The sequence below is a fragment of the Ictidomys tridecemlineatus genome, chromosome 14 (genome assembly GCF_052094955.1).
Source record: "Ictidomys tridecemlineatus isolate mIctTri1 chromosome 14, mIctTri1.hap1, whole genome shotgun sequence".
Lineage (NCBI taxonomy): Eukaryota > Metazoa > Chordata > Mammalia > Rodentia > Sciuridae > Ictidomys > Ictidomys tridecemlineatus.
In genome coordinates this window covers 21,956,557-21,972,682 of record NC_135490.1, presented here as the reverse complement: position 1 = coordinate 21,972,682, position 16,126 = coordinate 21,956,557, and the positions used below count along the sequence as shown (strand labels likewise).

Sequence of the window (16,126 nt, the reverse complement as noted above, 5' to 3'; positions counted from 1 at the left end):
GGCTCAGTTTATCACTTCATGGATGTGATCTACAGTCATCTTAATGTTCAGACAGTTAATACAAGAAACGAAAACTGTTCTCTCCCCAAACTATCATTATGCATTTGTATATCTTAAAGATTCTGACTTCATTAAAAAGTTGCCCCCCATTGACAGCAGTAGGAAGTAAAGACTTACATATATCCTCTTCTTAAATTCCGGCTTTCTGTCATTCCATGGTCCCACTCTTGAGCTGCTCTCAAGGAACCTATTGCTCTAACAATAGAGTAATTCTAGATAGAGCTGTAGCTCCGCTGATGGGATTTTCAGGGACACTAAGGAAATCCTCAGGGGCCATCCACAGGACCTCAAGTACCTTTAATAGGGCCACAGCAGGTGCAGGAGTACCTCGGCACAAGAATGTGGCAGGTCATCAGCCCATGCTTGGGGAAGCAGGGACAGTTAAGCGGTCAGCAGTAGAGTCCTGTCATTCCCAACACCAGGCCTCAAGCTCTGGTGCCACCATAAGGGGCTAGGAGGTTTGAGGAAGGGCAGTGGCAAATGACCACTACATTATTTCATCCATCAGTCCTGATGCCAGAGGAGAGGCACCAGGAAGCAGCTGGAGCATGAGGCAAGATGGATCACTCCTGACAAAGGGTGACCTTGAGCACCCCAAGGCCCCCATGACTCTGTGCTTCAGCTTCCAGCCTCCTGTCCCCTGGAGAACTGTCTTCAGAAAGATACACTCACAGCCTTCTCCTGAGACCCTGCTGGAGCAGGGGCACAGGCACTTTAGGGAGGCTGAGGAGGTTGCGCAAGAGCCTCAAAAGGATGATGCAGTGGCCTCTTTGAAGCTAGCAATACTGCTGTCCTGGTGAGGTTCCTTCACTGTTCAAAGCATTCTGTAAGCAGAGCTCACACATATGGAAAAAGGGTATTCAGTGAGAGCCAACAGGTCAGAGATCAGGGCTGGGGGTATTGTCAGTGATGGAGTGCTTGCCTAGCATGCACAAGGTCCTAGGTTCAATCCCAAGGACTATAAAAAATAAAAAGTAAAAGTCAGAGATCCTTGAATTATATAACTGGCATGTTCCTGACTTTCCCAGCATATCACATTTTTAATACTTTAAGTTAGACAACAATTGAATTTAAAGGAAACCTATGCCTGAGGCAGGATCTTATAAGAAATAATCAGACATGTGGTCTTTGAACACTATCCTGGAGTTTGGGCTAACAGGACAGAACAGGAAGGCAACAGTCTGGCATATATCTGACAAGTGTCCCAGACTCTTCCAGGGGTGATTTTGGTTCCTCATTTTCCCACTAATCTTCTCATTAGTCTCTCCATAGCTCTTTGAAAGGAAATTAAATAATGCACACTATTTTTATAAATAGTGTGAGAGTAAACACGGTGAAAACAAGAGACAGAGGGGGAAACCAAATTGAGACAGTTAGAACCCAAAGCACCCAAGTACCCAAGGAGAGAATATAGTCGAAACACAAACAACTCCAATCTGCAAAAGGGGTGCGTGGCAGAGCGAAGGAGGGCGGCTTTTCTATAGGTGACTATTTTGATGCTCTTTTATAAAACGGAGAACTTCAGCCTGTTCTCCTGCTTTTCTGGTACCGTCTGAATGGGGTCCAGTGCCAGCCGGATTATGGGTAGGTGAGTGGCCAGGAGATGACAGGCGGCTCTACTTACTCCCGTCTCCCGTGGGCAATAAGCTTTAGAGGACTTTTAATGTAATTAAATGTAATATCCATGTAACCGTCAAAGATTCCTGAAGATGGCTGGTATTCTCCTTTCAAGCTCAGTCCATTTTGAGTAATTAGAACCACAAGCCAAAGTGCACATACAGCATGATAAATCAATGAAATCAATCACACTGAGAGAGATCTGCAGTCCTTTTACACTCTACTCTGTTTTCTCCCTGTCAGTGCAAGTCAATGTCATTATGCTTCCTGGTAATTTTTAGCAGTGCCCCGCAGCAAGTTGCAATCTCTCTACACTTTAAGGAAATGGCCCCATTTACTTCATAGATCACAATATCCCTCAAGTTCTAGGGGTGGTCAATTTCAAGATGCCTTCAAAATTAAAACAATAAGGCACGCTTATTGAAATTAATAAAAACGCCAATCTATTCAAATAGAGACCATGAATCATGGTATTGCAAAAATAGCCACTAACTATTCCTTAGGTAGCTTAATCCTTCAGTGTTATTCTTGCACCTGTCCAAGCCTTCATCCTGGACTTACCAGGTAGCTTTGGCTGACCCAAGTTGGTGACCAAGATGAAACATGTCAACAAAAACAGAAGTAGAATCAACTCCATACAGACTTAACACCGAAGTCTGAATGACATTTCAACCAAGTGAACTGTCTCTGTATTTTAAGACAACCACCTCCAAGATACTTCAATGTGTAGTTATAACATCGATTCCAGCATACAACTCAACCAAATTTATTGGCATTTATCACGTGCCAGAAATAATACTAGATTAGATCCAAAAGACTCCTAAAGAAAAGCGGTAGAGTTTATACCTGCCTGAAAATCAAATGTGGTCCAAATAAAGAAAGCTATTTCTTTCGCCAAATAATTGTACTTATAGCCCCCACACGATCCTTGGGTAAAGAAAAACTCTTCGTGAGCAAATTTATCCTTGATGGAGAACAAAACAAACCAATCATCCCTGTGATGAAGGGTAGAAATGCAATTTGTTATTTCAGGGAGAGAAAGTAGGCATCATACAGAAGGTTGCCACATTGGGACTGTGCACTTTCTAATAGGGAAGAACAGAAGTTTCCATTTATTAGGAAACTTTAATTTCCAGGGTCAAGTCAGAATTGTGACATCATCCAAAGGAAACTTTAGTGTCAAATCCCCTTTCCTGTTGTGGCAATGTGTGGACGCCCTGGGCCTTTGAGCTCCCCACTATGGAGTCTCTTAGGGTAGAACCTGTAGAGGTGGCTCCCTGCTCTACCAACACCCCACCTACTAAAAGGGAAGCTCCTGAGAAAGGAAGCCAAGTGTCCATCTGAAGTAAGCCCACCAGCACCTTTTACATCCTAAAAAATAAAAGCCAGCTCTCTTCACCAGCTGCACCCTCCGATCCCATCAGTACCTCCACGAGCCCCTCTCTCAGGTCTATGGGCTGACCTGCCACTCACCTCACCGACTTGCCACACCTCGGAGCTTCCCTTCAGCCTCTGTCCACGTTTGGACTCGTTTTTCCAAAAGATAAAAAATTTTCTTTCTTTACCTTTTACTTTTAATAAACAACTACTCAAAAAGAGACGGGGGGTGGGGCATGAAAATCACCAGCACAGAAAATCACAATGCAATTTGCTACATTTATTTTTGGATGTCTCACTTTGCACACTTATGTCACACTCATTCCTGCTGAGGTCACGATGAAGCTTCCAGGGGCTTTAGAGCATCACACCCCCCCCCCATTCTGAGCAGCCCTCTGAAGTAGGTGGCATGGCCTTGCGGTCAAGTCTGAAGACAAAGGATTGGTCCACTGAGCCACAATCCTGGAGAACATGTTGTCTTGTTTGGATGTTGTGTTTGTTTGCTTGTTTGTTTGATGACTGGGGTCACCCAGCTTGAACCTCCTCCATCTTACCAGGGGATGCTTGGCCTTCCCAAGGACATTACAAACTAGAGGTATAAAACTCCAAGCCATGTATAGGACATGACTTCTCCAGAATCCATGGGCAAAGACCCTGAAAAATCAAATTCTTTACAAATAGGTCTCCTCCAGAGCTCAGCCATCTCCCTAGTCAGGATCTCCAGGCCTCTGTTCCATACTTCTATCACTAAAAGGAGCCTTATTCTAACCAGCCCATGCAAATATCCACCCAGTTCTCAGGAAAACCTGCCCTACAAGAGGAAGATGAAGTACTAAATGCATCCCTTCTCCTGCCAATAACTCATGTCCCTACAACAATGAAGTCTGAGGCAGGGGAGCTCTACCGTGATAGCTGTTAGTATCCAGTCTAGCAAACTGGCTAGGAGGGAAGGGCTTTGGTGTGATCTTAGAGGGAGGTCAGGAAGGGTGTGACCCTTCAAGCTGGGTCTTCTGCCCCTCATGAGTTGCAGGCATGCCATTTGATCTCTTGATTTTACAGCTGGAGAGAACTGGTTAGACCCCCCCCCACACACACACACACACACACATATCCCTCTTAAGGACCAACCTTGATACACAGTCTAAACTGCTCACAAGGAAGGAAATATTTTCCTAACACTGACTCAGGCTTTTCAAGAGGCTTTGTTCCTCTGAACCAGCAAGTCATAAGACTAAAGAGAAAAGTGTTTGCTTCCTTCAATTCCTCCCCCAGAAAACCCCTTCCTAAATATGCTCTTTCAGACTTCCGGGGAAGAATCATACTCCTCAGTACTTTCTTCCAGGGGGGTTCCAAACTTCCTTCCTGCCCTATTCACTCTCCATGGAAGGAGACAGAGTTTAGGAAGGATGTGCTGGAGAGTAATATTTGGCCTCTATCAGTCACCAGGTAAAATTCCTGTGTGGTTCTACAAGTAAAAAAAAAAATAGGAAGCTACTTCATTAGGTTATGCTTCTATCCTACAGACTCTCTTAATATAAACTAAAATTAATCAAAAATTACAAATATGGGTAGTACTTTTTTAAAAATGGACTCATACTCTTGCTAGGCATATACAGCTCTCTACCAAAGTAAACCAAAATAGGGCCTTCTTGACGTTTTGAACTAATAATTATTATTATTATTTCTTTTATCACATGACTTAGAACTGCTTCTCAAATAGAGTTTACAGAATCACCTGCAGGGGCTTATTGAAGTCACTGCATCCTGGACCACTCTATCCAGGAGGTCTAGAATGGGTTCATCATCCCCAGGGGGATTCTGAAGCAGGTGATTGTCCCCTCACAATTAGTTCTAGGTGTTGGCTGACAACATGAGCTGAGAGAATTGTAAAAATTATATTCATTCCTAAATAGTTAATCTGCCGCCCTGTAGTGCCACTCTTTCAACAGAAAAAAAAAAATTACTCTGAGGAGTAACCACATAATTAGGAGGTTATAACTACATTGCAGAAGGAAGCATAGTGATAGAGAACAAAGGAATTTGTGGATTAATTAGCAATACAATACTGAACTTCATGCAATTACAGGCCAATTAGACAAGTACTTCAGATTGGTCACAAACCACTCCCTGATTTCTGAAGGTGAAGAAAATGCTTGGATTTAATGGAGTCAAACCTGAGATCTCACTTCTATTACTCAAAGGAGCACAATCACTCAGCAGGTTGCATCTGATGTAATCGGTTCTTGTATTTTTTTTTCTTTGCAATATACTTACAATTCTCAAAAAGAAGTTTTAAAATTAAAAAAAAAAACTTAAAATTTTATATGTGTACATTTGTCTATCATTCATTTGTTAAGAAAAGTTCTATTGAGACTGAGAATTGAAATACAATGATAGTTGTGACATAGCCTACAAGTGGAGGAGATGAAGGAAATCAAATTAAGGTCAGGGGCCATAATGGTGACACAGTACAGGGCCATAATTAAGGTCTTCAAGAAGGAGTCACCACAGAAAGGTCAGAGGGACATGCAGTCTGAAGGCTTAACATTAGCCAGGTGAACTGGAGAGACAAAAGAGCAACCAGTACACAGAGGTATGGATTCACACATCAGGTAATTAGGCTTGGCCAAATTAGGGAACACCTGCAGGCAGCGAATCTAGAGAGGAAGGCAAGAGCCAGTTCAAACTTAAAACGTGGACTTTATACTGAAGGCACTGTGAATTCACTTACCGATTTTTAGCAGACATACAGTAATATAGTTTGGCCAAAAAGAAAAATCTAAGGAGGCATGAGGATGGGTGGGAGAAGACACAGAGAGGATCCACTTAGGAGATCCTTGCTCTGTGATTGATAGGGAAGATGGTGGGGTTTTAAGAGGGAAGTGTAAGTGGTGACATGAGTGAAGGGCAGGCAATCAGAGGTTCAATCCCTGGTACCAAAAAACCAAAACAAAACCCCACAAGCTCTCCACAGTTACTGCAAGTGTTTCTAAGATACCAAAAGCATCCTGCAGGTTCTTTGAGATTCAAAGGGAAAGGGAGGAAAGAAAATATGTCTGAGTGAATGCAGTAATGTCTAAGAGGAAAAAATAATATAATGCTACAGAATTATTTGAGAGCAGGGACATTGATTTAATTTAGGGCCTTAGTGTAATTGTAAAGAATACCTACTGAATAACTTGAAAAGAAAGATTAGGTTTCTTGAAAGAAAGCCCATGAAGTTTTTTGAGCTAAAACGTGTTGTTATTCGAGATGCTATAAAATAATGCTAAAATGATTTGTAATCACAATCTTCAGGTTTTGATTCACTTGAATGTCAGATCCCGCGCACCCTCCCCACCAACAGGGACCCGGGCATGGGTGACCTGTCCACGTGCCGATGTATTACAAATCTTTAAAGCTTTGCTTCCCACCTCCTGAGCTTCAATGTACTACATCACCCTTGGACAAGCAGAGGCAGCCGCGTGCGGCACTTTGGCACTGCCCGGAGCATGCTCAGTTGAATCCCGACCCACTTCTGCAGGCGTGAGCTCCGGCGTGCGTGGGTTTAGTTTGCCAAGGACAGAGAGAAAGAGAGAAACCGAGTTGTTTAAAGCCTCATCTCTTTTTGACAGCAATCCCTGACCTGACGGCAGTACCTACCCAGTCTGGCTGCAGAAGCCATCATACGCTTTAGTTTGCAAAATCCACCTCTCCGCATTTTCACAGCAACCTACCGCCAAGAGGGAGGCGCTGGAGTAAAAGGGCCGGTTTGGGGCGTGACCAAGAGGCGGGCAAAGAAGAGCCGGGAAGGAGGAGCCTGGTCCTCGCCCCCAAATTCACTTGCTCTCTCACGTCTTTAAAAAAATAAAAATAAAGTCACCAATGTTGCAGGATCGTACAGGCGAGAAACTTATATAGATGTGTAAAAAAAAAACAATTTTAGAATTATTCTGCCTTTAAAAAAAATTGTTCTTTTGAGAAGATACAGAAACCACAAATAGAAATAAGAAAATGAAAAAAATAAAAATAAAAAATCCTCGGAACCCAACTCTCAGCAGTCACCAGTGGATGTCTGCGTGTTTTCTTACAGCCTCTTCCGTGTGCAGGCTTTGCTTTAAATAGCGTTTAGTAATTGACAGCGCACAGCCAGGAAGGCCTGAGAAGCTTCTGATTGCAAGGTGGCTGGACGGACTTGGCTAGGTTTGGGAGTGTGTTGGTTGAGCACCCTCTTCCATTAGCGTCCACCATGCCACTCTAAGAATCTTAGCCTTTTCCGGGGTGTCCTTGAACATCAGTGAGTACGACTCTCAAAAAAGTTGCGGTGCGAGCCCAGGTGGCGCCCTGCCCCCACGAAAATCACCAGTCACGCTGCCCAAGCACGACAGCGCCTAAAATAAGTGCCCTCCGCTGGTTAAATAACCCTAGGCGTGCTGGTGCGGAGCCCTGGGGGCCACTGAGCCCCGCCCAGAGGCTGCGCTCGCTGAATGAGGGACTCCGGGGCGCACAACAGCCACTCCGTGGTCCTCTGCGGGTGGATGCAGCGGTTCCCACTGGCTCGCCCCGCGCCCCGCCCCCGGACGCGGCTGCCGCGAAAACCCGGCGGCAACACCCCGCGCGGCCCCGCGCCTCCGCGCCGCCCGGCTAGTCGCACTGGGCATGCTCGGCACCGGCCGGCTCCGGCTCCTGTAGTTGGTAAGCTCCGCACTCCCGGTCGCCGGTGGCGCAGCCCGCGTAGCTGCGAGGCGCCGGCGGAGGCGGCTTGACCGCACTAGGCACCTCCAGGCATCGGGCTCAGAGCGCGGCGCTGCGGCAGCTTTCCAGCTGGCCATGGCGAGGGGTGCACGGCTACCACCTGAGTGGCGCAGCGGTGTCAGGTTAGCGGGAGCACCCGGAGCGCTGGAGCGGTGGGGCACGGGTGGGAGGGAGCCCCGCATCGGGTCAGCGGCCGAGCAGTCGCCCGAGCTGCGGAACTTTCGGGCGCCTGGTCTGGCACAGCCGGAGGCGGAGACTGTTCGCTCCCTTAAGGCGCAGCGAGGTCCCAGCAGCCGGCTACTGAGGGTCTCAGGATGCTCGAGATCTGCTCGGGGCGGGGGCTGGTGGGCTGGGAACTGCCTCTCCTAGGCTTCTGCTGTAACCTTCTGAGGGCAGGGAACGCGTTGTCCACTGTGCTCTGCCCAGGTCTCCTGGGGCAAGTGGACGCCGAGCAGAAACGGGGAATCTCATCGAGCTCTGCATCACTCGGGTCACGGTGCCTCAGTTTACCCCGCACAGGGAGGAGAGTGTTCTGGCTGTGGCACTGAAGGTGGTGCGTGCGGATTGTGCTTTAGGGGCCGAGAGGGCGCAGCGTCCTGGTGCTGCAGGAGTGCGGGAAACCGTGCAGCTTGCCGCCGCCTCGCGACGGGAGCTCTTAGAGTTTGTCGCATTTGACACCACAGCAAGTTGACATCGAACTGCTTCATGGCCTAGAATGGGGAAACGTGCTTCGTTGGCTTAAAAAACTAAATGTTTGCCAAACTGATTTATTGTGAACGTGAGCATTAACCTGCCTCCTCCAAAAAAATATTATGCTTGAAAGTCGGGAGGTTTATAAAGCAAATTAGCATGAAAAACAAAAGAATGCAGATCCATTATCTGTTCACGTTGTAGAAAATAATCTATTACAGTTCAGTGTCATTGTTTTTAAGGACACTTGTCAAGTTTGGTTACTGTAGCAGTCTTTATTTTGCCTTATCTTGGCATTATATGAAAAACTTGGAAACCTAGCACTGCAGAAGTGTAATGTTTTTTGAAGTTTTCTCACGTTTGTTTCTAGATGAAACACATTTTTCCCAGTTACTACTATGCTAAACATAGTAAAATTGTTCAAGATGAAATACAAGATGGGAAAAGATTTCTTTTCAGGAGAGAGTAAGTTAGAACAATATAGTTTTGACGTTTTACTAATACAGAAAATGCAATTTGTAGACCCCACTGGGGCTTCTACAGTTGGTTCTTCCTAAAACCCCCACTGTTAGCCCTGTTGGTTCTAACCAGAGCAAGGTAAACAGTCTTTGTCCTACTGAGAACTAGTTTTACCTCTGCCTAAACCTAAATGCTCAAGCCTGTTTCCCTAAGTACTACTTAGTGGTTCAGTTGTTTATTTATTAAGCCTATTATAAATTTCTTGTTCACAGCCTTAATAGACCTTTAAAATGCATTGACATTTCATTGAGCTGTAAATAGCCTTTAAGGTGGGTTCTTGTTTATAATCTTGAGATGACTCGGACTCTGATTCCAGGTAATGTCTCCAAGTTGGCTGTATGTTATATTTATACATAAATGAGATGTAATTGCAGGAAAGACCTTGAATGCCTGGACAAGAGTAGCAAAATGATCACCATTTGCACAGACTAGACCATGGGTTCTCCCCTTTAGCCAAGTGATGTTGATTATTCCTAAATGTATTTCCTGCTCCTTCTGTAGGAAATTTTAGAAAACCCCAACAGAAATATAGAATAATTCTGCTTCCCTTTTCTATGAAAATGCACCAAGGTTAAAATCTGCTATGATGTAACTTACCCTGTACATCAGTTTTTATATTCTCCGTCTGAATTCCCAAGTGGAAGTAGGGAGAGTCTCCCCTTAGCCTTGTGCTGCTCCTGATCTGTAGGAGTCAGCTGAACCTAATTTACCTTTTAGGAATGTGAAGTTTAATACAGATCCATAGGCCCACTACTGTATCTAAAAATCCTAAATATTTTCTCAGTGCTAAGGGGGAAAAAATGAAGTCTAACCAAAAGCTTATTAACATACTACCCTTGGCTTCAAAAATTCCCGTGTCCTAACATAAAACTAATAAAATGAACAAGAGTTAGGTTAAAGAGAGGTTTAATTATTGCTAATGAAGACAAAATAACAAAGCAAACTTTGTGTTCAAGTTAAAAGACGGGTAATAATCTCTTCTTCTTTGTACTTAACTGTTGGGTTTTAAAGTTCAACTGCTAGGCACCTCATTTTTAGGTGACTTCCAGGTGTTTGGATTTCTGTATTATTTGGTGTTAATATGCTTTCATAGCAGACCATTGACTTTTAAAATAGATCTTTTGTCCTTAATTTATTGAACTGCTTCTTTGGCTTGCAATTTATGTATTTGAGGCTACTTAAATTTTGCTTAATTTGGATTTTTAATAATTTTTGTGTAAGAACTTCCAGATACTGAAATGTTAAATAAATATTGTAGCCCAAATTATTTTTATCCTCTGACCAGCCCAGTGAGATTTGATAGGCAGTGTTTTGTTTTTGATTCTTAATTCAGAAATCTTATATATGATATCACTTCTCTGACTTGTCATTTGACCTAGCACTTGGGGTGCAAGTTACCTTTTCTAGCCAAATCCAGGGGGACACTTAAAACTTCTACAATATTTTGTAATCCACAGCAAATCACATTAAAGTTAGAAATAGAATGCAAATGGTTGATTTTTAAGTTTGCTGTAATACCTCTCTGGAATGGTTTAAATATTTAGGGGTTTGATTGATTATGTGATAATAAGCAATTCAGAGCTGTCAGTAGTAGTTTATAAGTCATACTCCCTAACAGAAGCTTCTGCAGATATTTTATTGGTCTTGCCTCTACCTCCACTGAAGTTCTTTACCCATTAAAATATCACGTTAATTTTTCTTCTCCACAAACTTTTATAGTTAGGCCTCTGAGGCTGCAAAATGAGTAAGACTCGGTGACTCATGGTCTGATTCAGTGATATGCTTGAGGACAAATAAATTACAGTACCAGTGCTTCAGTCTGTGCATGCATGCAGGCCTGAGAGAGAAGGAGGAGAGAGAGGGCCTCATAGAAGTGGTTACATTTCCACAGGATCTTAAGGAATGCCTGAGGACGGGGTCAGCGTCTTCAAGCACAGAAGTGGATCCTCTGGGCAGAAGGAACACAGTTATGGCAGGCAGAAAAATGACTCCCCGGGATGTCCATTCTGAGAGTGTGCAGATATGGTAAAGGATCTCAGGATGGGAAGGTTATTCTGGATCATCCAGCTGGGCCTACTGTAATCAGAAGTGTCCTTAGTGAAGGAGGGAAGCAGAAGCTAGTGTCACAGTACTGCCACGTGGGAAAGATTCTCCATCACTGGCTTTGAAGATGAGAAGGGGCTGCAAAATAAAGAATGAGGGCCGCCTCTAGGAGCGGGCGAAGACCAGCACGAGGATCCTTACCTTACCAACTCCTGGATTTTAGCCCATTAAGACTTGACAATAGGGAATGAAAGGAAGCAGGGGAGGGGGAAGACAGTGGGATGGACTTGACCCAACTTTCCTATGTACATAGAGAGATTCACCATGGTGTATTCATATATCATGTACATCCACAAGAAATTAATTAGAAAAGTAACCATGGGTAAAAGGCAGATCAGTAGAGGGCAGGGAGCAGGGGGTGAGGGAAGGAAGGGGAAGGAGAGGTACTAGGGACTAAATTCAAACAAGATATATTCCATGCTTTTGTAATTTTGTCAAAATGAGTCTACTGTCATATATAACAAAAAGAACCATTTTTTTTTTAAAAAAAGACATGTTAAACTTCTAAGCCTCATAACTGCAAGATCATAAATTAGTGTCATTTTAAGTCACTAAATTCGTGGTATTTGCCAAAGAAAGCAAACACAACCATATACAAAGAAAGATTTGGAAATGGTGAAATAAGGGGCAGGGGCAGTAGGAGAGGAGTAAAGTAGTCCTTTTGTTGTGATGAACTCAACCTCATGTATGTGAGTTTGGATTTTATCCCATTATACGTAAATAATGACAAACCCACGAAGGATTTTTAAATAGCAATGCAAAATGGACAGGCTGCTGCCAGATTTGTTTTTCTAAAAAAGAATGTATGGCTAAACTCCAAATTTCACAGGCAGTCTGGTAAGGGGAGCCTAACCAGAGGTAGTCAGTGGCAAATAGAGATCTGGAACCAGCCTATTATAATTCACATCTTTGAGATGATCTGAAATGATGTGTGGGAGTGTGTGTGTGTGTGTGTGTGTGTGTAATTAAAAGTTTTAAGAAGACTTTAATTCACAATTCCTAATAGAAGAAAGGCATAAAATTAAAACAGAAGGACCAAATCATATTTCAACCACAATGGCCCCCGATTTAGAATGGTTGAATTTAAGATTTTTCAATTCAGAGTGAGTTATTGGAACTTGTCAGTTAGAGGGTCCTCAATACTTTGTTTTGGCTCATCGTCATCCTGGCCATAGTCATCTGTCCTGATGTCTACATCCATTGCCACGTGAGCAGGGAGCTGTGAAAGCTCAAATTTAACATAATTAACTTGAAAATGATGAGATTTCACACAGGCCCACTCTGACCAGTTGGTAATAGCTACTAGGTAGTCACAGGCTTGCCTCGGCTCAGCTGGGAGAACACCACAGTTAATTAGCCCTGTTTGCCTTGGGCTCTGTGTTTGGTGGGGGATGGGTGGCAGCTTTAAATACTAGATCATCTAATTTCCAAGCTTAAATATTGGAAATTTGGTCATTCTTCTGAAACATACACATTCAATCTCTTTTATGGACAAATCCTCAATATCTGCCCTCTAAAGACTGCTTGAGTTGTTGTCTCTCTGTGTTGGGAAAATCTAAACTCAAGAAATCTTCTACTTTAATATTACAAGAGCAGCTCCAAATTGATACTGTAAGAAGAAAATTAGTACAGGAACACACAGTTTTCAGACAATGTGGTAGAGCAAGTGCTGGGCTAGCAATATCTCATACTGAAAACAATGGTAAAATTTGATTAAAATTTATCTTAATAAAAATAAAACTGTACTTATTTATATTGCACAACTTTCATTTGAATAAATTCATAAAACTTTTACCCAAGTGTTCTTATAAAATGATGCAATAATTTTTGTTTACCTCTGTGGTGCACTAGCTCTAAAAAATCTAAAAAAAAAAAGAATAGTCTATAAAGAATTATGATATTTACTTGGGAATAGCAGAACCTCATAATGGGAACACACAAGCCATAGACAATCATGTGCATATTCAGAGAGGTTGAAGCAAGGGAAGGTTTTTAAGGGCAAAAATGAGGATTATGTCAGGTGTTTTGCAACAGTAATCTTCATCACAGTGACTCAAGAGCAGCATCAGAGGTTGAACAGATAGCTGCTGGGCACTTGTCCTTGTAGAGTTATTGCATGTAAGTTGTGCTGGCCTCTATGCACACTGATGGCTCTGGCACAGTCTTCTGTGATCATTACTATTAGGCAATCATGTGTAAGAGCCCTTCTTTCATAACTTCCTAGTTTTTCACATATTTTGTTGTTGTTAAGGGTGAGACAGTTACTCCATTATGACTCTTTCACATTTTCACAATAAACCATACTCTCGGTTTTTTAATCTCCTCTGCTTTGATCTTTGAGATACTGAGTCCTTGACTATTCCTGCGGTCTTTTTTCTTAGCCCTTCCTCTGAGGGTTCATCCTCTGCTTTCCCAGCATTCTGACCTGGTCTTGTTTTGTAGCCCACTGTGTTCTTTCTGGGTGATTAGTTTTCCCCAGGACTGCATCAGTCACCCATGCACTAATGTCTCCAAGTGTGTGTTTCAAACCAGCGTCTCTCAAGTCCATATTCCACCCATTCATAATTCACTGATTCATTCAACAAATGTTGATAGAACCTCAGATCTAACAATCTAATGAAAGACAGATGTGCACAAAGACAGTTGCAGTGACAATATGCATATATTCTGAAAATCAGTGACAAGAGAGTGTCCCGGCTGCCAGAGAAGTCCTGAAGGCTTCTGGCTAAGATTTAAAAACTAAGTAGGGGCTTGCCTGATGTGTAAGGTAAGGAAGGCAACAGAAGACGGATGGAGGTGCTTGGGAGCCACTAGGACTCAGTAAGGATACCGGGTAGGTGTGGGGAGGTGGGAGGAGGGGAATCTGCAGAGGCAACATTAAAGGGGTAGTCAGACCATGAAGGATCAAGTGTGTCCTACATGATTAACAGAATGAATGCATGGAATATGTTTCAGATCTTTTAGGACCAGTCTACTTTAGCAACAACATGGCATGTGGGTTGGATGCAGGCATGGCTGGAGGCTAGTTAAGAAGGATGGTGGTCCCAGTTAGAGATGATGAGCACCAGGGGGAAACCAGGGATATCTTGGCCAGATAGTTAGAAGTGAGAATCACTAGAACTCGGTGACTGATTTACGCATGAGTCAAGGAAGGAAATGAGGCATTTTAAACAACTCTCACGTAATTAATTAGATTATCCGTATCAGGTGCTACAGAAATGCAGAAGCACACTTGTCTTAGGGAAGCTCTCGGGTGCTCTCCTACCCAGGGTAAGAATTTGTAGGTCCAGAGAGACCAATTTCTAGTACGTACATGTACCCCCAAAAGAATTAAAGCAGAAGGGGCAGTAAAGCCCTTCCCCAGAGTCATGTGCAGGGAGGTTGGAACCTTACTTTGCCAAGCACAGACTTTGAAAGAGAAGCATAAAAGAAAGGAATTAATTCCCTTATAGTTTCCCAACCTCTAGATGGAAGCATTTGAAGCTTGCTGATGAGACTGAAAGAAAATTGATGTGGGGTGGACTTCTCTAATTGTAGATTGGAGAACAACTTACTTAAAGGATGGTCTGAAATTGACTCTGTAATCAGTGGGAAAGAGGAAAGTTTCTTGAATAGCTGTGTAAATATAATCTTAGCCCATTTCTTCTTTAGAGGACTTGAGTTTGCTGATGGTGGGAGGAAGAGGATAAAGGAAGGGTTTGCTTCTTGAGAAAATAAATAGGTTGGAGTAAATGCTCCAGAATTTTCCATTGATGGGGACCACCCAGTTCTGACAGCACTGGAGGGTACAGGCTGGGGCTACTTCAGACTGTTCTCTTTGGCTCATTAAAGCAGTACATGATGGGACACATCTCTTCTAGCAGCTGCCCCCTTTATGTACATTCTTGAAATGACCAAGAGCTCTAAATCTGTAGCACTAAGGACCATGCCAATGAGACCAGCTAACACTTTTATTCCCCAAAGGCAAGATTCCCCTGGAAAGGATAAGGTGGACAAATAATGACTAGTGAAAAAACATGCAAATGCATTTTCCCTGGTCTTTAGAGAGGAAGGTATATGAGTGAAGCCTGAGTTGGGTTTTGGCCACTGGTTTAACTCAGGACTTCCCTAGAGGTCTTGATAGCCTAGGATGACTATGGGTAGCTTAAGCTTCCAGTGACCTTTGAGCATTTTTGCTTGTCAGCTGCTGTTTTCATCTCATTTTGCAAACTTGTCCTTTGCTACTAAACTCGGGCACCGGGTGCCTTGTCCTGCTACTGGCCAGGCTGACTTCCGCTCTTACCCAACTTTCCACCATTTTTCCTGGCAGCCCCAAATTTGTTGGGGGAGGGTTTGGTCTTGTTTCTTCTTCAAGGTTTGGACAACCCTAGATTACTTAGTGACCAAGTTTAGCTCTCATTAGACTTCCCAAAGGTAACCTTGTTTTCTCCATTTCAAAAACACTTTAGAAGAGTTTAAAGTTAATTTCCAGAAAACATGTATTACCAGTCCTTTGCCTTGCTGGGAGCTCAGCATTTCCCTGTGCACTTGTGTATCCAGAAGCTACTGAGGACTTTTGATTCCCTCTTGAGTTTGTAGGGTACCTCATCTCTACCTCCAGGTTATGGCTACCTCCTCTTCTTTCACTAGTGTATTCCTGATACCCCCAAGTTCTCTAGATGTGCACACACAGCAGATGCAGTACATGAACCTGGCAAAAAATACTGTAGCCTAGGTTTTGATTAAGTGTCCTATAGTGTTTACTTCTACCCTTACTTGTCTCAACTAAGCCGTTACCCCTGCTGGGAAAACTGTCTGATCTTCCTTATTCACCCTTCAGGACATGGCCACAGGGAACATTGTGACCTTTTCAGACTCTTCTAAACTCTCCTATGAGTTCCTGTGGTGTTTTACCTAGTGCAGATTTATTGCTTTGTATGCAACTGTCACTAAGATGCTAAATACCTTTAGGGTAAAGAACTTTTTCCAATCCCCACAGCAATTGGTGCTAAACTGATAATAGTGACTTCATAAATACTTGGAGTTC

At 43.3% G+C, this 16,126-nt stretch overlaps 2 protein-coding genes across 5 annotated transcripts in view; one reads left to right on the top strand and one right to left on the bottom strand.

Annotated features, from left to right (window-relative positions):
• Positions 1–8,422, bottom strand: part of LOC144370309 (uncharacterized) — a 116,292-nt gene extending 107,870 nt beyond the window's left edge. For both annotated transcript variants that reach the window (XM_078030985.1, XM_078030986.1), the window contains exon 1: positions 6,697–8,422. In XM_078030985.1, the coding sequence (XP_077887111.1) occupies positions 7,458–7,970 (513 nt within the window). In that variant the 5' untranslated portion in view covers positions 7,971–8,422 and the 3' untranslated portion in view covers positions 6,697–7,457. The remainder of the gene's footprint in view (positions 1–6,696) is intronic.
• Mfap3l (microfibril associated protein 3 like) overlaps positions 7,576–16,126 on the top strand; it is a 41,788-nt gene continuing 33,237 nt past the window's right edge. The window contains exon 1 of one of the 3 annotated variants that reach the window (XM_040293791.2): positions 7,576–7,728. The gene's annotated coding sequence lies outside the window, so the exon portion shown is untranslated. Of the gene's footprint in view, positions 7,729–7,769; positions 7,911–16,126 lie in introns of those variants that run through there. The other 2 variants (XM_005325504.5, XM_040293795.2) reach the window with 2 other exon arrangements.